We start from the raw sequence: 27246 nt of genomic DNA on the forward strand, positions 1-27246 counted from the left end.
CTCCTGTGGGGCCGCTCTCAGACAAGCGACTCCATGCTCTCTGCCTGGTCAGACTGGTCGGACATGGACACCATGGTCCCGTTAATGTCCCTGGCCAGAAGACCCGAGCCGTTCTCCTTGGTGCTGACCAGGCTGAGCAGAGCTTTGTATAGGTACTGGTACTGGTCCTGTGGACGCATCAGGGACAGAGACAAGACAGACAGAGAGGACAGGTGAGAACATTACATTGTGTGACAGACATACATCTCCTCCTCGAGCTATAACCTCTAATTATACTGAAGCTGAATAGGTTTGCTGTGTAAAGCTGCCTTATGTCCTGATACTGTCTTATTATTATTTGCCATTACATCATCATACCAAACTAGATTTTCACAAAATAGATTCTGTTTTTTTCTCCAACTCTCAGCACAATCTTAGCAACCTGCCATGTGGATGTAAAATATTACCATCAACTATGTGGTGTACACAGAAAATTTGCTCTTACACATACATCATTTACTTTAAAGCCTCTGGAAATGTGGCTTCAAATAGTAAGAACACACATATTACATCAAAGTTAAGTGTCTCACTAAGCACATACAAAAATCTGAGTAAAAATTAATGTTCCCAACTATTAGAAGTTGAAAACAGCTCATTTTGAGGATAACAGCATTTCTCCAGACTGTGTGGGCGAGGCAGATCAAGTTTTGATTGACACCTCCTTGGATTCAACCTTCATCAACTGCCTCTCGTCTCCACGACAACAGCCATGGAGCAAAGCACAGTCGGTGTGGTTACAGCCCTATCTGTTCCAGCCCTCTGACTCTACCTGCGTTCATAAATCCAATCTGAGCGTTCTATTTCTCCATGAATCAACGAACGGTTAAGTTCATCACACATTCAATCCGTTTGGTGTTTTGCTGCTCCTTCTCCCCAGAGTGCCCAGACTGCGCTCCGACACTCCCAGAGTGCCGTGCTCTGAATAACCCAAAGGTACATTTCAACAGTGCTCCAAATTTACCAACGGTCAAGTTTGTGCCAGAATGCGCTCAGGCACTCAGAGTGAGTGTTTCCCCAATATACCCTCTGAACACTCAGAATCAGAAGATTCTCAAAATAAAACATTTCTCTCTGTCACTGAATGGCGAGTTTACAAAATGCTTTGTTATTGATATTATTTTAACATACAGTCAGCATAACATAGCGCATGCAACAAAAGCTGAGATGCACCTGTTTGATATCAAAGCTATGAATACAATGATAAATGATGGCACTGTAGAGTTAGCTAACTCGAATGCCATGTTATTCATTTATTTTTATTTCATTGTAACATACTCACTGGTGTGGATCTGTGTAATGTTGGTAAAGCCAGCTAACAAACACAAACACTACGTGCTGCACATATAACGTTACGTTAGTTAAAGACTTTACAGAATGATATTGCCATGTCTGATCGAATTACATCTAGAGTACTGAAAGAAGCACTGAGGGATTTGAGTTTGGCATTTAAATTAATATCAACTGACAGCTGACTTTGAATTTTGGATTGGCTTTATCCATATAACATTATATGGATCAGGGATAACCACGCACAAATCAACCAGGCGCCAGGGGAACTGTGAAAAAACTAAATTGACAATATTTCGAATTTGGATCAAGGCTAATGTCTGATCATTTTTGATGCATTTTATTATGCATGTAAGCCCCTAAATTACAATTTGGTGATTTGGGTTCCCAGAGGCTTTAACTAGTGCAGTGCCTGCGTAAAGCATGCTTTTAGCCTCTGGTATTTCAGCTTGCAGCTTTCTCAAAAACTGCTCATACAAACAATTCACAGTGAACAATACTTTTTTGAGTCCTGAGCAACACATCTTGGCCCTAATCAGCTATAGATTTAATTTTCTGTTTATATATGACAAAATATTAAATCGTTTTGCTATTCTAACTCATTGTTGCTCTGAAATAGTGTGGAAAGGTGGAAAAACATTCAACTCAATGGTATACTACTTACCTACTGTGTACTTGTATTTCTATTTTAGAGGAAAAACATTGCGGGTCTACTGTTGCATTCAGCTGGCAGTGGCAGGTTAGGCTACTGAATAACTTACAGATTCTGATTTTACTTTTAACAATCAAAACATGATGCATAATTATTCATTAAACTATTCAGCATTATATGAAACCTGAAAGCTTGTTAAGAGTTCTTTTTGGGATTCCTCTATCAGTGAGTGAAGCAAACGCTATTAAAAGCTGTTAAAATTAGTTTGTCATTATATTTACAAAAAAAAAATGCTGTTGGTGATACAATCTTTGGATGAATCATGGTTTTCACTATTTTATAAAAATATGCAATTGTTATTCTTTTGAGTATCTTACAACTAGTATTAAGATCTGACAAATAAATTAATTGCATTACATAATTAGAGTACATGTAGGAGAAATGCTATAATATAAAAAATGTGTGATTGGTCCTTCTTTAAACAGACTTAAATCAGCTTTAGTGACTTTGCTCAGTTTTGTGAGGCTTGAAACCTGCTCACTGCTGCTATAGCTTTAATTTTGGATGATTAGAACTACTTGCTTCTGTTGATGGTTAAAGATTTGAACCTGGAATCGTGGTTTGCGGATGTATTTTTAGCTGCAGTTGTCAGACTCACAATGTCTGTGAAGACTCCTGGCCTCATGAGGTTGATCATCTTCGCCACTTGATAGACATCAACGGCACCTTCGCTCTCCAGTTGCTGAGACAGTGTGGTGAGGGCACATAGCATGCCGGCTGACACTGATCCCAACCTGAAGGACGGACACACACACACACACACACACGCACACTGTCAGGGTATGTGCTTAGTATACATCTCCATGATAATACCGAAAAAGCTTATATAGTATTTTTTTTCTTTTGCTGATTTGTCAGCATATTGCTGATATTCTATTGCCATGATGAACTACGGAGCACCTCAAGGCCATGTCCTCGGTCCTCGTTTTTTCTGTATTTACATGTTTCCTCTGGGCAGATAGATACTCAACCTCTGTCTATTATTATGGCAATAACAGTCAACTCTTTGTGTCTATAAAACCAGGATCCCCAAACAGACTGACTTTATAAAAATAAAAATAAACTGTCCAATAACTAATTTAAAAAAATCTGAAATAATATTATTTGAGTCTCAAAATTATTACATTACATTGATACAATTTTTTTCTGTAATCTGTGAAGCACTTTATAACCCTGTTTTAAAACATATTATCATTGTTATTTTATTATTATTATTGTTGTTATCGACAATAATCTTATTATTACTTATCTATTTTTTAATATCAACAGGGCTGAAAACAAGTTAATCTCAAAGATGGAACAAGAGGAGAGGTCCTTAGGTTATCAAAATGAAATCTATTGTCTTTGTAGAACTGACTTGGCTTTAGGGTGCCATTACAGCAAACATTGTGGAAAAATACAAAAATCAGCATGTGGTGCCTTCAAAAAAGGCTTCCCATGCTTACTGGATGATGCCATAGGCTATAAAACACTTAATGTTGTAGTGCTTAAAACAATAGGAGTCTACATTTTGAAAAGCTTGTAATGGCTATAATGATTCACATTTTGGTAAATGACAAGCAAATGGCAGATAATTCCCTTTGTCATCACTTGATTTATAGTCCCTCATTATGAAATTTAAATGCAAAAGAAAAACAATCATACACCAGTTTTACAAGGTGGAACACACTTCATTTTGGCCCATTTTTGGTTTTTATTTGTTATGACTGTTTAACTATGTCAACACTCTACTCATGGTGTACCTCTGCTCTGGTGTTGGAGCAGAAACTGATGATTTTTATTTTAGAGCAGCAATATGCCAAAAACAACTTGCCACCTACTTTGACACGTTTTGACAGCAGATGTAGTGTACACTTCATTATTACATCATCATTACAAAACTGCTTGTAAAGCTTTTTGCATATGCGTAAAGAAAAAGACAGTGTTGTCATCAAAGTGAGTCTCTGTCTCTTTTATCCCATTTCCTAAATTAGCCCCCATTTCAAAAAGTTCTTCTAACAATCAAATATAAAATCTGCTCAAATTAGCTTGGTTTTGTTCACAACGTGGGAAAAGGACAATGAGCAATGAAAGAAGAAATTAGTAAGAAGTACAGCAACACAATTTTAGACATGTAATTCTGATAATTAGAAATGAATATAGTTTTTCCCTAACTTTTATCTTTTTACCTTGACATTTTCCATATAGGTTTCTAAATTCATTTTCTAATTCCACTAACTTTTTGAATTATTTGGATCATTTCTAACCAAGTTGCCCTTGAGACTTACTTGTGACTTGTAAAACAATAACTCGGCCCAAACCTCTTCTCTGCAGTTTTTTTGATATACGTCATTGCTGCCTTTTGTAGAATTTTACTGTTTATAAATGGTCTCTAAGCAAAGAAATGGCCTTTCACTTTTACTGTCTTTCTGATTTAAACTTGCTGTTGATTACATCCATTGATTATGGGTAAATCTCTCAGTGGACTCTCAAATTCCCTGACATGGGGTGCTACGAAGACCTTCACGACTCAGCGTCTGAGTCGTCCTTGACAGCAGCTCTGCCAGGGAGTGAAGACCCTCACCGATCAGCAATGTCACCTCTGAGATTAAAGATTTATTAGCGAGTGAATCCACCTGGGGACGACAGCTCAGCCCTGCGTGAGGCTCCCAGGAGAACGCTGGGTCGCCTTCACAATGTGAAGGGTCTCCTCTTCCATTAGCGGGCCTGTCAGGAACGCAGCAGAAACCGCTGCTAACAACCCATGCCTGGCTGAATAATGAGCGTGCAGACAATTAGGATGAGCCCCTAACTGACAATCTCTTAGGTGCTGCGAGCCGGCTGCGCCATAGCAACCGCATGAAGTGCTCAATTAGTCACTTTTCTTCTTCAGGATGCGACAAGCAGTCTTCATTATTCTAATGAATAAACATGAGCAGAGCTGCTGGATTAAAGTGTCGTTCAAGAGCACTAATGTGTGTCAATACTAAAGACACTTTTATTACGTTTAATTGGGCAGTTTCCTGGGGTACCTGTGTGTGGGGGGTTTGGAGGGGCTGTCACTGGTTGTTTATAAGTAAAACAATGAGTGTCTTTCCTCATTTTACTTGCAGGATATTGGGGCAGCTGGTATCTGTATGCCTGTTGGGCCGATTAAGTTTTTTGTTCACAGACAGAAATATATTCATCTGGGAAAGGACACTATGGAAGTAATTAATATTGGGGACACCAACCACAGTGCATTATCATAAAAACAATATGAAATTTAATAATATGGGAGCAGTAATTAAATCCTGCAGTGATTTATTGTTAATTATTTCAGCAAAGTCTCAGGTTATTGCCCTTTTTTAATCATGTGCCTGAAATCAGAGCCGGGTATCAAAACTCAATACTGTAGAGTACAAGCTAAAAACTGTATGTAAGTAATATAATAAATCAGACATCGACACTGAAATGCCCGGTAAGATTCTGACCTCCCCTTCTGCATATTTATTCTGTTGATGTTTTGAGAACAGAGATCTGAGAATATTTTGAATTTAACCAGTCAAAACTGATTTTATTGAGCCCCTAAGTCCCAAAAGGTGATATTTATTATCTTGTGAGAACAAGTTATAACCTTGTGGGACCAAGCTATATTCTTGAGGGAACAAGGTCTAATCTTGAGAGAACAAGTTATCCTGTTAAAACCAAATTATTATCCCGTGGGAACAAGTTATAATCTTGTGGGAAAAGTTATTATTTTTTGCACAAACAATACAAACTTGGACTGTACGCGACTCAGAATTATGTCAGTCGAATCTGATCTAGATGAAGAGAAACAAAGCCAGTTTGCTCAGGTGTCAAAGGGTTAACAAAGTGCTGGTGCTTCGATCACAAATGTGCAACAACATTTATGCCAACTCTAGATATTAAACAAAGGCCAGAGACTGTATTGTATTAATTAGCTGTGAGCTGTAAATTTACCACGTTTTTTATCTTGCGTTGTCGCCTCCCTCTCCCTTCATGCTGCAGCTGCAAAGAGTAGCGTGGAAGTCAAGAGCACTCACTCCAAAGCAAGATCTGGGGAATGAAACCTCCCTAGAAGTACACTGCACAGAAAAAACCGACGGCTCGACTTGAAGCAGTCTCAGTCGACTGAGGGGTCTGAGGCTGAAGATTCGAGCCTCTGACTTTCAAGGGTCAGCCCAAACAGAAATGATCAACTTTCGGGACTTTAGGGGGCTCTGCAGATTTTAATGACTTTTCATTTCATACGAGTGGATTTCCTACCTTGGATAAATAGGCCCATTCTTACCAGTCATTAAAACATTATCATGGTCAGTGATTTTGAAGTGAGATGGCAATGCCAAAAGCCACCTTTCACATTCATAAGATTTGCTGCCAGGCAGCGTCAGTTTGTCACGTGGCCAGACGTTTTTGCAGTGTAATGATCCGTCGCTGGATGGCATCAGGTTGAGGATCAGACTTTGTCATACACATAATCATTTTAACATTTCCTTGCTGGTCCCAAATTGCTCAGCTGTCCGTCTCTGGAGTTTAGGGCTAATTTACATGAAGAGGTTTCTGGGTAAATTGAAATTGTAAGCCGGCAGGCTTTAAGCTCTTGTGCTAAAATTAATAAAAGACGATAGAAACAGCAGTTTGATATGGGGCCAGGGGTAACTATTTTCTTTTTTTTTTTAAGTTGCTTTGAAAATGTACAAGAACAGTTCATTTAAAATTGTAGTGCATAACTCTGCCAAAGGCTTATCAATATATCATAAGACATGACAAGTAGTGTAGCTCCCGTCATCTAGTCATCTCTAACTATAATTTAATATGCTGAACCCAATGACATTAAGAGTTATCTACTGTAATTTTCTATTTTCAATCAGCTTTTCTAACTTGACGCATCATAATTTTTGTTCCTATTTCTAAATCAGCCCATGCAGTGATGTGGTGATAGATTATCAGAGTAAATAAGTGTGTGACTGACTCATCGTGGACGATTGTTGGTCCATCGCGGCTGGCTGCCTCCTCTTTAATGACATTGATGAGCTCAAAGGTGCTGCTGATGGGTGCGTCGGGTTTCGGCCACTTGGGGCACTGAAAGTGACGAACCTCTAAAACGTAGTCATCCTGTTGCACAGACAAGAGGGCGAGACAGGCAGAAAGACAACAAGACAGAGAGACGAAGGTTAGATAAAGAACGCTGGGTTGACCATTTTTTTCTTAATCCGACAGAGAGAAAAGTGTCAGTATTTGTTGGTCGATTTCCAGGATGGGAGGCTGGTTCCATTAATCAGTCAAATGTATTTACAGGAAACTCTTTACTTTTAACTCATACCCCTGTTTTGTGGTTAAGTGATTAATGGAATCAACAATTTTTGAAACTGCTTTGCTTGGGGGGCCACTTTTGCAAAATGACAAGAGACCAGGGGCCAGTCACAGCAGCCCCATACTTGTTTGTAGCATTTTAGGAAATCTCTAGGAATCTCTAGGATTTTGGACATTTTTAGGACTTTAGGACAATTCTAGGACTTTGAGACATTTCTAGGATTTTAAGAAATTTCTGGGATTTCAGGAAATTTCAGGATTAGGAGCTCAGCTAGGATCTCTGTTGTGGGATGCTACATTTTTTTCAAGCTCTGTTTTGATGCTGTTTCATGCACTCTGGCACCTTATGTATACAAAAAGTACAAAGGAATTCGAAGAGTAAATCACTTTCTATTGTGAATAGAAAAAAGTTTGGGGGGCCATCTGGCACCCTATCGAGGAACAGGTTTGGCCTGCCGGCTGTTAGCTGAGTACCACTGTTCTACAGGGTAAGTGTTAGAGTGCCAAACTGTATTCAGTAAGAACAATTCAATCAATCAGACAGTGTTTTAGATCTCTCTCTCTCTCTCGCTCTCTCTCACACTCACACTGAGTTACCTGTGTAGCTTCCAGGATGAAGTCGTGGATGCTGATCTGCTCCTCATTGGACAGACAGAGTCGGTCTTCACTGATGAGGGTGACAGTGAACGCCTCACAGTTCATGGCCTCCTCCCGACTGGGCCAGTACACAAACTCATCCTCTGCCTGCAGCAGAGCACAGAGACACTTTCACTACTGTGTTTATTTATTCACTTCATGTAACATTGTGTCACAGGATACATTATGACTGTAGTACATTTATTGTGATTGAAAATACACCAGTGAAAAAAAAGGTTTACTAAGGGCAACAATTGGACTAAAATTCCGACTTTGATTATGAACAAGAGGAAAATAAAACTTCTGAACATTAGCATCAGCTGGCTTGCTGCCCGTCTTGTGAAATGACCTCTCTCTGCTTCATACGACTGGTGCATAACACCTTTGAGTTACTGAACCTGCAAAAGTTGAAGTTATACTATCCCTTCAGAGTTTTTGTCCCCTGATGTTGCAATCAAGGGACTCCAATTTCCTAGATTTTCTGAATGCCAAAAATGTTGCTGTGACCCAGTCTTTCAATTACTGGCTTGTTAAAGGTGACCCAATTACGCAGCGTTCCAGTTAGTTAAAGAGCACCTATTGACCTTCTGTATAACTGGCAATTTGCAAAGCCTCATTGCACAGCCTGCAGTGCTGCTCTAACACCAATGAAAGCTTCTTGTAAAAGTGCACATCTTTTTACTACAGCTACTACAATGCTATTTTATAACAGCAACCAGCCTTATATTATTAACAGAGATGTTCTTATTTGAGAGACTTTGTGGAGTGTATCGCCTTACATGGTTATCTATTAGTGTGTGTACATTCCAAATTGTTACGAGTTTAGACGAGTGTCCTGATTTATTTTATTTATTTTTATTCTAAACTGCTTATATGACTTTCGTTGTTCCTCTCCGGTCCTGATCATGTCACTTTCACTCACAAATACCTTGTATTTGGAATGCAATAATACAATGCAATAAGTGTATGTTTCCTACTTCGAATAAAAAAAAGTTTTATTCTTTGCAATAAATAGTTAGTTTTGTCTGCTTGGAGATCATTACAGCGATCCCGGCCAGCCTAAAATAGAATCTTTTTCCTGTTTGACATTGTTGTCATGGAAACGTTGACAGCCGGTGACAAATGATGTTAAAGTCATCGCGTGTCAGAGTTCAAGGGTTAGCTAACGCAGAAATTCAAAATTCAACCAGTCAAGTTATAGTTTACATCCAAATCTGTTCAGTTTGTTTGTTTGTGTTACGCTTTATTCAACTGTACAACATCCTTGGGTATCATGTAAGGTGCTACTTAAATCTACAATATTATTATCATCATCATCATCATCATCATCATCATCATCATCATCATTATCATCATTATTAATAGCTAACGGGCCTTAATGTCCTGCTGGCACAAGAAAGCAAGAGTTTAGCGTCTTCTGTCAGTGTACATTATATCACCAATGTGGTGAGGATGTCACTATCCAGATGTGTAAAGAAAAGAAAAGTTGACCAAGAAAACCAAGTTTTCAAAGATGAGTGGACATAGAAATATGTGCTCAGTTGGAGTTGTGAAGAGTGGAAATGTTAAACGACACTATGACCAAGAGCACAGACACTTCAAACAGAATACAGAAGCGAGGACAACAAAACTTTGACAGTTAAAATCTTCCTATGAATCAACAAACAAGCAGTTTGTGAGATCTATGACACAGCAGAGAGAGCTGCTGGGCAAAAACATATCACATTCTCACCTATCGTTCCGGACTTTTAGCCTTTGAATATCAAGTATGTGAGCCCCTGCTCTAGTAGCCCATGGATTTATTCAAATGTTTAAACATATGCAGAGTTTATTCACAACTCCTGTAAACAGACTTTGTTATGTAGAGTCAGTGCAGTTCCCTTTAAAGGGCTGCATAGTTGCTTCTGCATCCTCTCAGTTCTGATCTTACAGTTTGTGTAAATCTGCTTATGTATGCATTTTCTGAATTCATATTGCACCAAAATGTTATTGTCCCATGCTTAAAAGACTGTGGCACATAAAATCACTGAGGGATAGCAGATTTGCAGAACATTTCTTTCAACTCTTCTCCACTCCATAGGTTAAAAATCCTAACCACACAATGTCACTCTCCTGCTGTCCTACGGAAACCCTGCAGACACACAATCAACGAGCAGAACGTCTGCCCACTATGTGTGCATATGGACATCTGTGTTATGTGAGGGATACATATGAGGCTTAATTCACACCAAATGAGGCACTTTGGCAATACTCCACTCTTGCTATTCATCTGAGTGTGGGTAGTGCATCTTGGCAGCAGCAGTGGGGCTGAGGGAGGGGCTCGAAACAATAAATAAAATTAAAAACAATAAACATAGCAACCTGCGCCACAAAATTGATTCAGAATGAGCTTTTAAAAAAACTTGAATTTCCGCCTTGCTGTTGTATGCCTCCGCAAATCAGTCAAGTTACAGTTTACATCCATGTCTGTGAAAACATGGATGTTTCCCACACATCTTTCCCCAGCACAGTTTCAAGGTAACACCCAAGATGAGTGTCACCAGTTCAGTACCTGACCAAATGTGCCCCCTTCTATTCCTGAGATATGACATTAAGTAATAGCCAGAAATGTGTTTTTGTAGAACATTATGAAGTCACAGAGAATTTGATCTTTTGGATGTAAAATGTTTATCATTTTATCTAACTAAACATTTGTGTGAAATTTTATTCTACCTAGTGTGTTAATCCTTGAGTTATGGCCAAAAACATAATTTTTGAGGTCACAGTGACCTTTGTCCAGCAAATTTCAGTCAGTTCATTATTGCCTCAAAGTAAATGTTTGTGCCAAATTTTAAGAAATTCCCTCAAGGTCCAACTTAACTTAAGTTGGATCCTTTTTTTGGTTGTTGTTTTCTGGTTTAGCTTGTCTAATGTGGTTTAATTTAATTAAATTATTTTTTTCCTTTTTTTGACTGTGGATCCATTTTTCTCTATATAATTTACATTTGTGTATAAAGTCTGAAAGTCATTATATTTGAATGTTTTTTAAATGAATTTTACAGTGAACTGCCCCATGAAAAGTCAGAACTCAGAAGAAGTGACATGTGTTTGCATTGGGGTGACAATGCTGCTGACCACACTTACACAACATGACACATGCGTAAGTCTGGCTCATCAAGATGAGTGTGTGTGATTCATAATACCTTAAACACAGGTTTAAGAGGGAGAAAACACAGAGGTGCACATGCTTGGCAAAGTGGTAGATGGCACTAATAACCCTTTACCTTGCATACGTGTGTGTGTGTGTGTGTGTGTTTCCTACCAGCCCATGGTTGGCAGGCAGCATAACAATAATTTGTGCATTGTGGTCCCAGATCATTCTCCAGAAGTCTTTTGTGGTGTGAGGCAGAGGATGCTGGGTAATGATGAACTCATTACTCCGGTAGTAACCCTGTTCAAAACAAACAAAAAAAAAACAACAACAAACACACAGGTTATGCCACATTAATTTGGATTTAGGTTCTGCTCTAAACACTGTAAACACATATCACTGACATTACTGAGTAAGTAAATCTGCAGCTTATTATCAGTGATCCATCTGCACTTCTGGGATTTGGTATCATTTTAAAAAGATAGCTCTGAACTTTGGAATTGGGGTTGTATATGGTTCTTATTTATAGTCAGTATATCACATACAGTAGTAAGCAATCAGCATGCCTCCAGTTTACAGAAGCACGCAGGAGTCCGACATGGATGTTAACCCATCTACTGCTGTAGATGGGGTTCAGCAACAAAATGTATTAAAGCCACCTCAAAAAAATCAATATCAGTTTAAGTGCATGCTATATTCAGTCTATTTTCACTGCTTGGCCTTAATGTCAGACAGTGATTTTAAAAAAGAAAAAAGAAAAAAAAAGTCTAGAAAATGCTGTTTATAATTCTTATATTATATATTCAAAATTATATGTATATGTACATATTTAATGTTTATATACACATACATATTTTGAAAAATATATACATATTAAAAAAAACACCCAAAACAATATATATAAATTCTCACTTTTTGGGATCATTTTCACGTTTGTTTTTTTTTTTTTTTTACCTTTTTTTCCTTTGCTAATTTTTTGAGTCATGTCTTGTTAATTTGCTCATTGCCTTTTCCACGTTTTTGAGAAAAATTTAACCAATCTGCTCAGTTTTCAAAGGGTTAACACCTTAAAGTTGTTTGTATTACAAATTGGGTCATGCAAGAGAGGTCTCCATGGTTACTAGAAACAAGTGATGCTGTCAGATGTGTATATCAATATACCCAGAGTGGATTCATGACCAAGTCAGCATGTCAGCCTCTGAATTTATGTCACACTAAATTACTGGAGAATCCTATTAAACATTCCCTGACTTTGTCACAGAGATCCTAAATTTCCACATTCCTAACACTTGATTTTCTGAAACTGTTACAAAATCAGGCAGTGTATATTAAAACACAGAGCCGGTGATACTGTCTGAAGTGATAATCTGCTGAGTCACAACATCAAAGAGAGATTGGAAAGAACAATGATTTGACAGAGGAAGAGGAAGTGCTGACCATGATGTAAGAGGCGTTGATGTAATCCGTGCCTTTGATGCCGGGCAAAGGTGCTAGGCCGACCCTCGCTCGCTCCGCTGCTCGCAGAGAGAGAGAGAGAGAGAGAGAGAAAGAGAGAGAGAGAGAGAGATTTACCAATTTATTACAACAGACCCATCACACCCAAAGGCCCCTCTGTGTGCATTCATTCATGCTTTTTGTTTTTGGTTGAATGTCAGCGGTTCTTGGAATTGCTTGGCTGCTGATTCAGGGAACTGTGGAACAGCCAGTGACTGTCTACACGTTGTGTAATAGCTGCAGAGAACAGAGAGCAGCTGAATAATAATAATAATAAGAAGAAGAAGAAGAAGAAGAAGAAGAAGAGGCAGCCTGTAAACAGAACAGTAGTCCATATTAAAGCTGTAGTTAGTAACTTAAAAAAAAAAAAAAAGTTTGTCATATTTGCTTAAACTGTCACTGTACCACTACAGAAGTACATGAGACACATTTCTTAATTAATTATTAATTAATAAATACTTGCATTTTATGTACCGATATTACATTTTATAAGTTTGACATTACTGTAAATCATAAGAATTTCCTAAAAGTCACAAGATTAGTAAATCATCAAAAGCAAATATACAAAGCTAGCAGGACTTTACATGTATTACAAAATTCAAGAACCTTTCATTCATGGCTGAACAGCACAGACATATGATTCATAAATAAGATGCTCTGTGCAGCATTTTTTTATAATTCAGATGCTGTGAACTCAAAGGTATTTGTTGAATAAAGCTGAATGCTTTGTGATTGCAGCTGTTTTTCTGGGAGTTCTTATTTTCTGCTGTGTGGTTATTACTGCTGGGGGCACTTTTCATTTCACATTTAATATGTTTTTACACACTTACATGGCACCACGGAGGAATTTCGATTTTTCTCTTTGTTGCACTCCTTCTGAGCGTTGAAGCATTCCATGAATCTGGCATTACACTGTGTTACCAACTAAAAGACAAAAGAAGAGGGAGATGAGGTTACACTTTGTCAGACTTCATGTGACACACCAACTTATGAAAGCCAAGAAGTTATTTCAATTTACATAAGTACGCTGAGATTTTGGAAAATATGTTTTGTATTGTACCTCGAGTTCAGAATGACACTGTACAAATGTGCACTACAAAGTATAAAAATCTACTTTGCAGTTTTTATCGAGATCAAAATGTATGTATCTCCATTCACAGAGGCTTATTATTAATAAGCCTATTAAATTAATTTTTGAGCACAAAGCGTGCCATGTCTGTGAGAAAAAACTATCATTCCGCACACACTCTCCATCTGGTCGAGTCCTTGGACTCAAATGTGGCACATTGTGATGAATTAACAGAAATGACCTTCCTGTTGTCAACACTTTATATCAATGTTTATCATACCCAAAATCAACATAAACCAGGACTGGATTATAAGATTATCAGGAGAATCTTAATGTATTTAAAAGACTGTTTAGCTAGAAAGCTAAAACAGTGAAGTCAAGGAGTGCAGTACAGTGAAAAGCTGATAATATTGAGTTTAAACAACTAGTAATTTCCCTTTCCTGCCACAATTAGCCTTTACATGCAGTTTTTTTAATGCTTAAATTAGGTTAATTAAGACCCCTTTCATATTACTAGTACAGAGCCATGTACAGATGTCACAGATGCATGGGAAAAAAGGGTCAGTAAACAGTACAAAGCAGCAGGAAGGGTTGTAAAAAGTTTTAGTGGTTACTTATTTTTCATATTTGATACTTATTCAGTCTCCATTTCAAACCTGGTGCTGCTGAAATTTGATCAACATCCGAGCGCTGCTTGGATAGAGATGGCCAGTTAACGTGATGTTAGAAAAAGAATAAATTGTGTCCGACTAAAACTGAACTATTAAAGTATATGTAAACATGACTGTCCGACTGAAATCGTACAAAGTCAAATTTCTTAAAGTCGGACTAACACACCAAGATAATGTGGTTGAGCGTTCTCGTTCGATTCTCGTTCATGTTTACGCCTCAACCGGACCTGAACTGGTCTAGGCAGGCTGCACATGCTCCATGGTCCCCGCACAGGGGTTTTAAGTCAAATAGCATAAATTGGTAAAAGAAAAGCAGGAAAAACAAAAGATGAAGAAGTGAAGAAAACAAAACAAGTTGAAGGTATCAACATGGGAAGCTGCTAGAGCACAAACCGCACATGACGAAATGGAAACCTCCAAAAAGTTATCTATGTTCTTACCATTCGACATGCAACCTGTTTGCCGCTTGCTAACTTGTTTGTTATGTGACGTAATATAACATCCGGAAGAAGGTCTAATAGCAACTAACTGAAAGGGGGCGTATCTCCACCTACATGGAGTGGAACATACTTCCATCCATAAATGGATCCTCCCCCAGTGATTGTATACTGGGACAAGGACGATAGTCCAATAAAAGGGCCTAATTGAACTATAACAGTTGCTTGACTGAACTATGCATGTTAACGTTCTGATTGCATTGTCCCGGAAAAGGGGCTAAAATGAGCTTAACCACCTGAGTGACATATTTCTATCACTGCTGACCTGAGGCGATTGGACCCTGAGCCGATAAATACCCATGACCACTGCAGAGTCATCTGACCCAGAAGTAAATGCTGATTTTACACTTTTCCACTAAAGACAAAGCCTGATGTTAGCAGGTGTTAGGGTTGTTTTTGTCCAGCAGGAAAGGGGCTGAAGCAAATAGTTAGCTGGTAATCTAACCTGCCATTGTTGTGTCCAATGACAATGTAAAACACTCATAAATGTCATCCCTCCCTTTACCTTAAACTGTTTGTCCAGATGTGTTCGGCTGCCGTGCCCTGGTGTCATGATGCTGTTGAAGTAGCTGTGAAGTTGGCCGGCTGCCACTTCCGTCTCTTTCCCCAAAATGGCTTCCATCAAGGCATCGTGGATGAAGATGTACTGCTCCTGGAGCAACCAGCCAAATGAAGACAAAAGACGGAAAAAGACGCTCAGCAGCTGCTATGGCAGATGGTGTTAAGTATGCCCAAACTGTAGATTTGTAAATATAATTTTGTTATTGAATAAAGATTGGTTGTAGCCACATTTTGGGCTTTTCTTAAGACTTGAAACATGGTGGGCAGTGTAGGAGAAATTGACTATGCCCCCTGTACAAAGGGTTTAAAAAGTAAAATGATCCATCAGTCTGACACACACACACAAACACATATATATTCCAGACACACACCCTCCTAGAAGGATGCGATATGCAGTTTGAATGCAGTGGAAGCAAAGAGTTATTTCCACAGATAAAAAGACTGTACAGAATTCAGGACACATGTTGACCAGCTTAATAGAAGCTGCCGCCAGACGAGACGCAGACTTGAGAGTTAACAAAGGATATTATTAAAGTTATTTCAATGCTTTGGTCAAATGCTGTGGAGATGAAACTGTTGTGGCATCATACAGAGAAATACAGCCTTCACCTTTGAGTGACCTTTTATTCTAGCATACAGCCATAGTGTTCTTTTTAACTGAGTGTGCAAGGCTGTCTTGAAGCATATCAGCAAGGACGGGACTGCAGATTGTCTGTTCATATTTGACGAGTTACAGTCACTCAAGTTACGGTGGCCGCACCACAGGATGTTTAACCCTCTGAAAGCTGTGCAAATTGGTTTGATTTCTTTCTTTCTTTCTTTCTTTCAGATACATAGGGAGGAGGCCAGGAGCAACTTAACAAGACTTGGCCCAAAAATGAGCACTAAAGTTGTAAAAAAGTTACAAGAAAATTCCCTGAAAAAGTGCTAAAAAATCTTCATTTTATATATTTTGTTATATTGGTTCTGTAACATGACATACTGATAATGATAAAATACAATGATAGTAGCTGACATTTTCCCCTATTTTTTGTCTAATTTTCTAATGATCCTCTTTTTTGAAACATTATTCAGGTTATTTTCTTGTCACATTTTACTAATTTCCTGGAATCTGTGGGACATTCAACCTTTGGACAAAACTTCCAAATATAATCTTCTACTCTTCTGTCTTAACACTTTTAGTCTTCCCAGACAACTTTTTCCATTGTGGTCTTTGCTTGATGTTTCTTCTAGTGCCTCAGTCCAAATGAATGACTATGATACCTTTGAGTGGTGATGAATTTGCTTGTATCTTCTTGGTAACCACATAATGAATTCTAATCATGATCTCTTGGCATTTCTTCAGTACACCAAAACTTCCTCTTCAGCACATGATATAACATTATGTAATGACATTCATAAAAAAGTGATATTGTTGGCGTTGCATGGTGTTTACTGACCTGTTTACTTGCAGGTTCTTTTACCCTTGTCGTTAATTGTCTCAATGGTTTATCAGGTAGCAGAAAAAAATGTTTGTGTCAAACCCACCAGAGCAAAAAAATAGCTGGGTTTCCATTACAGATTTGTGCAAAAATTAAGTGATATTTTTGAAATTTTGGTAAAACACAATGGCGAGATGACTGTGTGTCCATGAGTGACTTTATGTGACTTTTTTCACAATGTTACGCAACTTTCCTCTCGCGATAACATTCCAGTAACCATGGTGATGGATGTCCAAAACACTTGCAGGTTTATTTCTATTGCAGCCACTGAATAAAGCCAATCTAATATTGCCATAATTTCTTTGTCTCGTATCAGAGTGAAGAAGATCTTGGTCTCTTCCTCTGTCCACACATACCAAGTCATGTTTTGGAGAAAGTCATGTGATTTTGTTGTACTTCTTTGGGTTTAACGGCGGTTGGCATCCATGAAGTCGCATTACCGCCATTCCGTGTTACAAATCATATGAGCTCTAAAAGCAAAAAAAGTGTTTCCATTGCAGTTTTGCAAAATATGCCTTTTTTGAATTGTCTTAAATTCAACCTCATGCTAGCGTAAAAACGTTTTTACAATAAATGGGAGTTTTTACGAAACTGCGATTTTCTAATTGCAATTTTAATATGCGCAATTTGAGGGTTAATGGAAACCTGTCTAGTGAGGTATATAAATGTGCTTTCTGTCCATGTTTCACAACAATAGAGCTACCTTTCCCACCAAGAGTCTCACAAACATTGGCTTGACTCACTGACACAGGTATACTAACCTCAGTCTGGACTAGGTAGTTGCGCTGGGTGCGTATGTGTTTGAGGAAGCCGAGTACATTGACTGTGCTCTTGTCTTTGATCTGCTGCAGCATGCTGTCTACCACGATGTACGTCCCCGTCCGGCCCACTCCGGCACTGAAACACAAGTCACAGAGATGGAAGATGAGAGAAATGGTTTATATATGGGAAATCAGCATTTAATGGGTGGGAAATTACATTTAAATGCCTTCATTACATAGGTGGCAGCTGTCAAGGAATGAGGGATTCAGATGTCAGCAAGGGATAGTGAAACTACATGGTCATCACTTCAGATGTGTTTCTTCATGACATGCATTTAATGCACTGCCACCCCTGCAGTAGCAGTTTTCTGCCCTGGGTGGTTAAAATCCCTTATATTTGCATAAGTTGTTTACTTTGGGTGGGGACATCCAATACCTGATGACACAACATTTGGAGTCTATGTATCAGTTTATCAGTTTATTAGGATCCCCATTATTAATGTTGTAACAGTAGCTAGTCTCCCTGGGGTCCAACACAGAAATAACACAATACATTAACAAAAACAATTATTAGTATTATATACATTTTGAATCCACTTTGTCTTTCAAAGCTGCATCCTCAAAAAAAAAAAAAAAAACAGCATTAATTTAACAACACAACAGTGACAATAACAATGAAACAATAAAACAAAAATAAAGCGTCAGTGAGCAGGATGATTCATCTACCGTTTTATCCTACCGTTAATTATATTAACATTACTCTGACTGCATTTCAAAGTGTTGTCATTTGTCCAAAGACACAACTGTGGATTAACCCTTTGAAACCTGAGCAAACTGTTTAGATTTATTTTAAAAACATGGGAAGAAGGCAATGAGCAACAGTTGTAGAAATGACTTAAAAAATTAGCATGAAATAAGTAAAAAGTTAAAGATCTGTTACATTTTTTTTTTCAAAAAAAGGAAATGACCTTGGAAAAGGTGCCTACTTACAACAATTCTGTAACATAATTTTAAATATGTAATTAGTATTTCCCTTTTTTCTCTCTTCTACCAAGAAATGTCCCCAAACTTTTAAAACTTGTTTCTAAATCCACTAATTTCTTGCAATTTTATGGAACATTTCTTACCAAGCTGCTCATTGCCTTTCCCATGTTATGAAAAATATTGCACCACTGCTCAGGATTCAAAGGTTTAATTATTTGTTGACGGTGTATGAAAGCAGCAAAAGAACAGTGATGTTGTTCCAGGTTTCAAAGGGTTAAATTTGACCATGAATAAAGTTTAGGAAAAAAAAAGAAGAAGACAGATCCTTTCCAGGCAGTAGCCACTTTAGCACGTGTACTCTCACACTGAACAGGAATTGTATTTTGCATTTGAAAGATTTCCCTTCCGGTGATGAAATGTTTGAAAAATTTTGTCTTTTTTTCACTGATCAAAACTGAGCAGTTAAACAAGGAAAAGGGGAGCGTGTAATTAACAGAGCAGCAGAGAAGCGTCGTTCAACACTTTCTACATTTTGAAAGCATGACCACATATACAATTAACGCCTACACTGTACCAACAGGAATCAGGACTTTAAGTGTCCTGTTGCTTTTCAGCAGCAGGGCAGCAGGGTGAATGTGAGTGTGTCTCTGTTTCGTGCGTAAATGAGTGGGAGGCTGTCTGGGTGTGTTGCTACAAAATGGTAGTAATGAGCCGGTGTGTGTGCAGCGGCGGTGGCGAGGTAGTGTGACAAGTTATTATCGACGATCACAGTGCAGATGATAGCAGAGAGCTTCATACTCATTCCCCCTGGGGCCACAGTCAGCGGACAATTACCAGGCATTTCCCCGCCCGCCTTACTGTAAAATGCCCTTAAATACAAGCTGGCAACTGTGACTGCAGGTTCACTGATGCTGCTCAGATATGCAGCTGTGGTAAAAGCAGCTGTGACTGCAGAGAAAGGGGGAGGTGTTAAGTTGATCTGTAACATGCCTAAAATGGATTTGAATAAGATTGTAGCTTTAGTGGGTCAGTGTAAAAAGTGTTTTTCTTTACAAATATATAAAGGATGATACTGATGAATTAGTTTTACACTAACCCAAAAAGACCCTTCAAATCAACTAAGTGTACAAACATGAAGAAAATCAAAAAGACACAGAATGACCATACTTATGAGACGACGACTGTAACGTACAAAGAAACAGCAACATTTCTCCACATTTAGCTCTAAAACATAATTAAAAAGATGTATGAATTTTTCAGTCACTTTTTAATCACATTTCGAGCATTATTTGCAAACTTCAGATTATTCTTTTGTGAAAAAATATGTTTGAGATAATGTCACTGTTTAAAATTAAATCTAAATGTTATATGTTACATCTAAATGTTGAATATTAAATCTTAATTTGACTATAATATCCATCTACGCTGCTATAGTGGTAAGAGCAACACCTAAACAAATAAATCAAGGCGTCACAATAGCGGCATTTATTATCATTATTTATTATTTAAGAGGAGGAGGAGAAGAATGTGGACGTGGTCGTGGCGGGGGAAAAGATGCCAACTTGGCACGCCAGTTTTGCAACGAGAGCTCAGAGTATTAGCATCTGCTAGCATTTAGCATTCACTAGCATAGTTGCGCTGATCAGTGCAGCATGAGGCCCACTGTGTTCAATGAAAACACAGTAATGCAGGGGAAAGATGGATGGGGAACAGAGTCATGAGGGATGTTATAGTAAGGTGAGAGCTGTGCAGAGACATCACCTGCAGTGGACAACCATGGGACCCATGTCAGGCATCTGGGCGGCGGAGGACCTGCGGACAAAGGTGAGGACGGGCATAGTGTACTCGGGGACACCCATGTCTGGCCACTGAGTGTAATGATACTGGAGCACCGTCCGTTCACTCTGAGCCCGCGCCTTAGGGTTCCCCTTCCCCCCCTGGAGGGAAGAGAAGAAAAAAAGAGGAGGAGGACGAGATGTTAGGAAGACAAGCTGGTTTTGAAAGTGAGAGGGACAAAGACAGCAAAATTCACATGAACTTACTAACCTCGAAAATGTGATTAGATTCTTGCATATACCCACAAACCTTTGAATACAAATCTATGGAACTTAATAAAGTCAAGTAATATCTCATGACTGAAGAGTTATTATCATCCAGTCAGTGTAATAGTAGCACAAACAGAAACAGCCGCAGTGAGCTGCACAGAGATGCATGTGACAAGCTGCACTGTGATTTGTTACACATCATTGCTGAAAAGAGCTCTAGCTCGCTGTGCCACTTCTTCCCTCTCATTCATACCTTTTTGGCCTTGGTGTTGCGCAATGTGAAGCGGCGAACAGTGTAGCAGGCGTGAACTTTAGTGCTCTTCAGTGTGACTACGATGTTGCCGTACTCTTCACTGTTCTCTGTCGGCCAGTACTGGTCACATTTTCTCTGTAGAACAAATACACACAGGAATCAGATGAAATTTCTATCAGCACTGTGCATGGTGGTAGATGTGTGTCCATTTCATGAGTATGTGTAGAACCTGGAAACGTATGTGCATTACTTCTCCGATGAAACAAATCAAAAACATGTAGCATTTTTACTGTGAGGTGTTTCCTTAAGGACTAAAGACATCCAGAAGGGTACCAAAGTGAGATTAAGTAGCTTAAATCATTTTAGTGAGCTGATGTATAAACCCCTGACTTTTCAGAAAAAGAAGGCTTGCACTTTGCAATTGAGTTATACAAAAGCATGTAAGAGCAACTGTTTTTCTTTAGAGAACCGGTTCAACAGTTTTAGATTATTGCGGAAAATAACAAAAAAACCTTTGTGATACTTACACATTTTGTTCAGCAAGAGGATTTCCGCAAATGAACACCACTCTTGTGATTTTTGAGGTGTAAATGCAAATGCCAGAAGTAAAAGCTAACAGTGGGATATAAATTAACTACAACACAGTCACATGAATTTGATATCAGCACCTCAACAAGACTGTAAAGCAGTATTTGACATTGAGCCAATTGCTAGCAAGAAAAGCTATTCAGTTCATGAATGGGGTATTTACTGATGTTTTTTGTGTCTTTGAACAAACCTTGGAAGTCTCTTCAGTCTGTGTTAACCACAGACCTTATTCAGGTTTCTAACCAAAAACCCACTGACTTTGAGATGAGATAACTGGACATTCAAACATGCACACTCATTTGCATGTTTTAGGACTCACTCATACACCATTTTACAAAGATTCTTACTACCAAACTGCTCACCAACATATATACCACCAGGGAAATGAGTACTTTAACATTCAGCTCTAGCACCAGGACACTGAAGGGTCCATAGACCTTTATTTTTCAGCAAATGCTTTCTCTTGCCATAGCAGGAAAAGCACAGCATGTAACTAATTACATTATTGTTAGCTTTTTGAGACAGAATACCAGGGCTGACCCACGTAAATTGAATTTATTATTCAATTTTGTTAAACTGGGTTTGACAAGACAAAATGTCTGCTGGGAGAAATTGGTATAAATGAGTCCCTGCCACAACATATTATGAAATTTTGATTTTAGAGTTGAAGTTGTCGATCCTGGACAAAGACTGGTTATATTTTAACTTGAGACCCAAACTAACGTATCCTCATACGAGGGTTTATGTGATATCCTATGAATTTGCCAGCCCATTCTTATTCAGAAGTTGTTAAATTTGCAGCTTTGTTGGTTATTTCAGTGTAAGATACCGATGGAGAAAGCACCTTTTTCGTGGCAGTATGATACGCTGCCAGCTGGCTGCATGGCATATGGCACAGTGGTATGATACATGGATAGGCGGCGGCATTTGATAACGCGACCAGACAGAACCTTTTGAGGCTGTGTAATACAATGTTTGGTGGTGTCATTTTGAGTCGCTGCCGGTAATGAGATACATAAGGAGCTGGAACTTATCTATAGGGCAGGCAGGAGAGGTAGTGGATGGGTCCAACTAACCCAGGACTTTCAAATGGGAGCCTGGTGTTTGCTTCTCGTATGGATGTAGAGCCAAACCATGATGTCTTTTTCTAAACTTAACTACTTGCGCCTTTCTTGCCAAAGCCTAACCAGGTGCTTTTGATGACATCCAGGCATTAGTTGTGGCATCCAAGAACGTCAACAGCAGACTCAGGAGGACACCTAAAGCCTAATATATAGACACAAAAATCCACTGACAAAACGGTGGTATATAATGACTTGGGATGAGAACGTGTTGGAATCTGCACCCCTTAATGCGTGGCAAATTTCACATGAAGGTTAGGTGTCAGCAAATTATGTTACTGCAGCTAGCTTAGGTGTCTGAACAATGGATTTTTTTTCACGCAGTGCAGACAGCTAGCAAACAGTGAGCAGATATTTGCAAAACTGGACAAGAAGTATACTGGATCAGAATCGCAGACTGCACCTTCAACAATCCAAAATTCTACAGTGAGTTTGTATGAGTGTCAGAACATACCCGGCCTTTCTCCACTAGGTTGGTGATCATGACGATGATACAGGTATTTTGCTCCCACACCATTCGCCAAAAGTCTTCGAAGGTGGACTTGAGAGGTCCCTGGGCTGCGATGTAAGCTTTAGGCTTATTATAACCCTAATGGATGAAAGATGAAGAGACAGATTATCAGTTTGGCAACATGTGGCATAAAATGATGTCATTCAACAATCACAATCAAAATTCTTCCAAAACTTGAGATCAGGGGCAGTTATTGTATTCAAGGACATTGGGGGACTTAGCTCAGACCTCTGTAAAGGGGTCTGGGGGGGATCTTCCTTTATGATGAACAAGCTTTATTTTGATATCTTCTTATGCACTCAGGCACCTTGTTTCTGAAAAATGTATTTCTATTTTTTACTTAAATTCGACTAGTGTATGAAAAATATTATGTATTTTTTGTTAAATGCGATACAGTCTAAGGATAATTATGTACAAAATAACAGATTATTACATCCAGAAATGTTCATCTTTATTAGGGACTGTTTGTTATTTATCAGAGGGGAGGTCCCCCTAAATTTTTGGCTGTTTTTCCTTTAAAACTTTTTCTGTGATTTTTTTGTCCTTTAAAATACTTGATGATTGTTTTTCTTTAAAACTTTTTCGCAATGTTTTTGTTGTTTTATTTTGTATAATTCTTAATTATTTTTATTTAAATTTTTTCTTTGTTTTTTCTTTTACATGTTTTGCTGGTTTTTAAAGAAAACATACTCTCCAAACCCACAGGCCTGCCAGAACAAAAACCACCAATACTGCACAATTTCTTATAGCCAGAAACTGTAAAAAAAAAAAAAAAAAAAATGATCTTTGGATTTTCAAATATCTGACAGTCTTTAAACACATTACATGGACCAAACATTTCATGTATTTTCTCTAAGTCTATCGAATATATATCTCTGGAATCTTGATAGTTTTGTATTTGCAGTCATCATCTCCAAAATTATTATTCTTATCACACAAACACACAGACACAAATCAGTATTTGGGAGATCCCAGTGGAAGCACTCACATCCACATAGTTGGCATTGATGTAGTCTGTGTGTTTGGAGTCTTTCCCAGCCAGCGGCCTCAGCTTCACCCTGCTGTGGTCATCTGAGGAGGAAACACAGCGCAGCAAAACAGTGAATGTGTTTGAGTGACTGAAACCACGGCAAGTGCTAACCTTAACTCTAACCCTAACACAGCGCTGTCCGTGTACTGTTGTTATCTTGGTGCCCTGCCAAAGCACCTGCTCCCAACCAGGAAGCACATTAACCTTTGTGGTTGAAACGGTGGTCAAACTGGGTTGTGTAGCTTTTAACAGACAGCGAATCAGCAGGACACTTGCCCTTTGCCTTCAGCCTGCACTCTAATAAACACAAGACATGTGAAATATTTATTACAGATTGAGGTAGTCAAGCACCAAGCCTGTGTATGTACTGCTCAAGAACTATAAGATTTGTGGTAAGTTTTTGCTCTGCTAGTGGTGGAGCCCTGGGATGGTGGTTTTAACTATTAACATGAACACTTTGGTTCAGAGAAAGACTTGTGATTTGTGCTTAATTTCATTTATGAAAAACTGCAACCCTTTTGAACACAAATTCAGCCAATTTGGGCTCTAAACATAACAGAAACTACCATACATTACCAGACATATTTTTGGACTTAGCACCTGGACAAAAAAAGACATGCATGTGTTTTTGCAATGAAATTGTTTTTTGAGGTATACATATGAATTTAAAGACAGCATGACCTTTATTCTAGTGACAAAATCTGGATCAAGCATCCATTACCTTAAAATGTAAGGGAAACAGACATAACAGAGCTATGTATTTTAGATTCCCTTCAGTTCCTAGGACTAAGATGATGGTGTATAGAAACTGGCTGCAAAGATAGATTTTTACAAAGTGAACTAAATTCACTGAACAACATGAGATAAAAGGTATTGACACATAATATACAGTGTGAAATGAGCATTTGTTGCAAAGCGTGTATGACATTTCTGTGATTTCAGTGCTGATTACAGTAATGTTGATTTCTGAGGGTGAGGTAAGACGGGCTGACAGTTCAGAAAGAACAACAAGAGAAGAGTCCCTGTTAGAACTGTGACATGTTTGGAATGAAGAGATTTGTGGACTGGCTGTAATTATGGAGAAATTTGTCACATGAGTATTGAGTCTATTAAAGAACACTATCATCCTGAAAATAACTTACTACAATGTCACTAACAATGTGTTTGACCGTAACAACACAATCATTATGTTCAATTTGATTAAAAAAAAAAAAAGTTGCCAACCAACCAGAAAATCCACTCGGATCATCTGGAGTTTTATCATCTCAAATTCTGTATTGTCTATTTACACATAAGATAACCTGGCCCCGCAATCCCTGGAGCAGTCTGAATTACGAAGGGACAGATGTCTACATCAGAGAGTGTACCATACAGAGGACAGAGTATGCATTATGGTGTGCTCTGAAGTGCATACTCACAGGCCACTATGTTGATGTATCTGTTCTTGTGCTTGTTGTCAGGGTGGTTGGAGTGCTCTGACGTGATCTTCATATCTGCAGTGCACCGCTGAACCTCCTGGGGAAGGACACACACACAAACACACAAACACACAAACACACACACACACACACACACACACACACACACGCCACTTTGACATTCTGATAAAGCTATAAAATATAAAATATATCTTAATCTACTGGTCGTATTTCCAGAAAATGTACTGTGGATGTGCCAGAAGATGAACCCTTATGTTTTGTGGCAACATGTCCTCCTGTCCAACATGTGCTCTGGTTTGTATGAGTATCTAACAAATTGCACTCAATGTACCATTTGGGGCAGGTTTAGAAATTATAGTTCGGTTGTCACATTACATACTTAACATGAAGTTCCATACTTGACTTTTTTTGGCTTTTTTTGGCTGGAATCGAACCTGCGGCGGCGAGGACACAACCTCTGTACATGGGGCAACGCTCTATCCACTGAGCCTCCAGGCACCCCCATACTTTACATTAAGTTGTGTTCTTAACATATGTATTTAATATTAAATTATGTATATTAGGTTCAGAAAAGAATAGTTTACGTATATGTTAGGTTTCGGAAAAGAGTCATGATGGGTGTCAAATTATGTACACATTCTACATCACGGACAAGCAAACTGGTAAACAGTAGAAAGCAGCATAACTAGAGGTCTGTGAAAACTTTCCAGTCCTTACTTCTCTTTATAGATTGATTACTTATTCCGTCTCTCCTTCCAGCCTGTTCTCACTCCGAACTCATCACACGGCGCCGCTCTGTCAGCGCTTTCAGCGTACAAGTGTGACACAACCGATGGGGTGGTTATTATACGGTGACGGATGAACATTGGGCATTGGGTGCGATGACATGCAATGCACATTGGAGGCGTCATGTGAGAACATGGCCGGAGGGAACCAGTGGCATACACATGAAACGCTGAAGGACAGCTTTAGGTAATAACGCTGCCAGTAACCACATAATATGAGGAGCGCGAGTGCGTTTGAGAAGGAGTTACTCTGTCAAACTCGGTGCAGACTAGTTTGGATCGATGTTTGCGGTGCTTGGGTTGACACGGACTGTAATTAGTGTAATTAGTGGCGTAACATCATTGCATATACCCAGTTAAGGAGCTGAAATCAGTGCGTTCATCCGGGGGTTGTGTTTCCATTAATGCCGATCAGAGCTGGGAGCAACAACTACCCATGACAACTACAGAGCCAATGGAACAGTGTGAATGCCAATTTTATGCTTTCCCATTGCTTTAAAAAGCCAGATGTTAGAGGGTGTTTTTTAAAGTGGTAGAAAGAGGCTTTAGAAAAGTAAAGATACCTACGTAACGAATTTAGTTTGTTTTACACGCAACGCAAACAGTGGTCTCCTTAAGGAAAGTCCTGTGTCAGTCTGACCCATAAACCATCCCACCCCTGCTCCCTACGTGGACATTTGCTCTTTATTCTACTCTCTTCTTTAATCCCATCAACATATTAATCAACAATTATGTAATTGTAATGTATACAAATTGTGGTTCAATACTTTCTGAGGGTATACATACAAACAGTGCATGAGGCCAGCCTGCTCTTGGTGACCCCTGACCTTTCATCCAGTAACCATCACATGTAAGGC

At 38.8% G+C, this 27246-nt stretch overlaps 1 protein-coding gene across 1 annotated transcript in view; it reads right to left on the reverse strand.

Annotated features, from left to right (window-relative positions):
- ptprga (protein tyrosine phosphatase receptor type Ga) overlaps positions 1 to 27246 on the reverse strand; it is a 517840-nt gene continuing 490594 nt past the window's right edge. Inside the window, exons 16-29 of the mRNA XM_042498811.1 lie at positions 25584 to 25680; positions 24124 to 24206; positions 23079 to 23213; positions 20916 to 21050; positions 20379 to 20554; positions 17634 to 17769; positions 15336 to 15482; positions 13424 to 13517; positions 12537 to 12613; positions 11271 to 11399; positions 7931 to 8077; positions 6993 to 7135; positions 2637 to 2772; positions 1 to 167 (exon numbers count right to left, since the gene is read on the reverse strand). Of these exons, the coding sequence (XP_042354745.1) occupies positions 18 to 167; positions 2637 to 2772; positions 6993 to 7135; positions 7931 to 8077; positions 11271 to 11399; positions 12537 to 12613; positions 13424 to 13517; positions 15336 to 15482; positions 17634 to 17769; positions 20379 to 20554; positions 20916 to 21050; positions 23079 to 23213; positions 24124 to 24206; positions 25584 to 25680 (1785 nt within the window). The 3' untranslated portion in view covers positions 1 to 17. The remainder of the gene's footprint in view (positions 168 to 2636; positions 2773 to 6992; positions 7136 to 7930; positions 8078 to 11270; positions 11400 to 12536; positions 12614 to 13423; positions 13518 to 15335; positions 15483 to 17633; positions 17770 to 20378; positions 20555 to 20915; positions 21051 to 23078; positions 23214 to 24123; positions 24207 to 25583; positions 25681 to 27246) is intronic.

This window comes from Plectropomus leopardus, chromosome 2 (assembly GCF_008729295.1).
Source record: "Plectropomus leopardus isolate mb chromosome 2, YSFRI_Pleo_2.0, whole genome shotgun sequence".
NCBI classification, from domain to species: Eukaryota; Metazoa; Chordata; class Actinopteri; order Perciformes; family Serranidae; genus Plectropomus; species Plectropomus leopardus.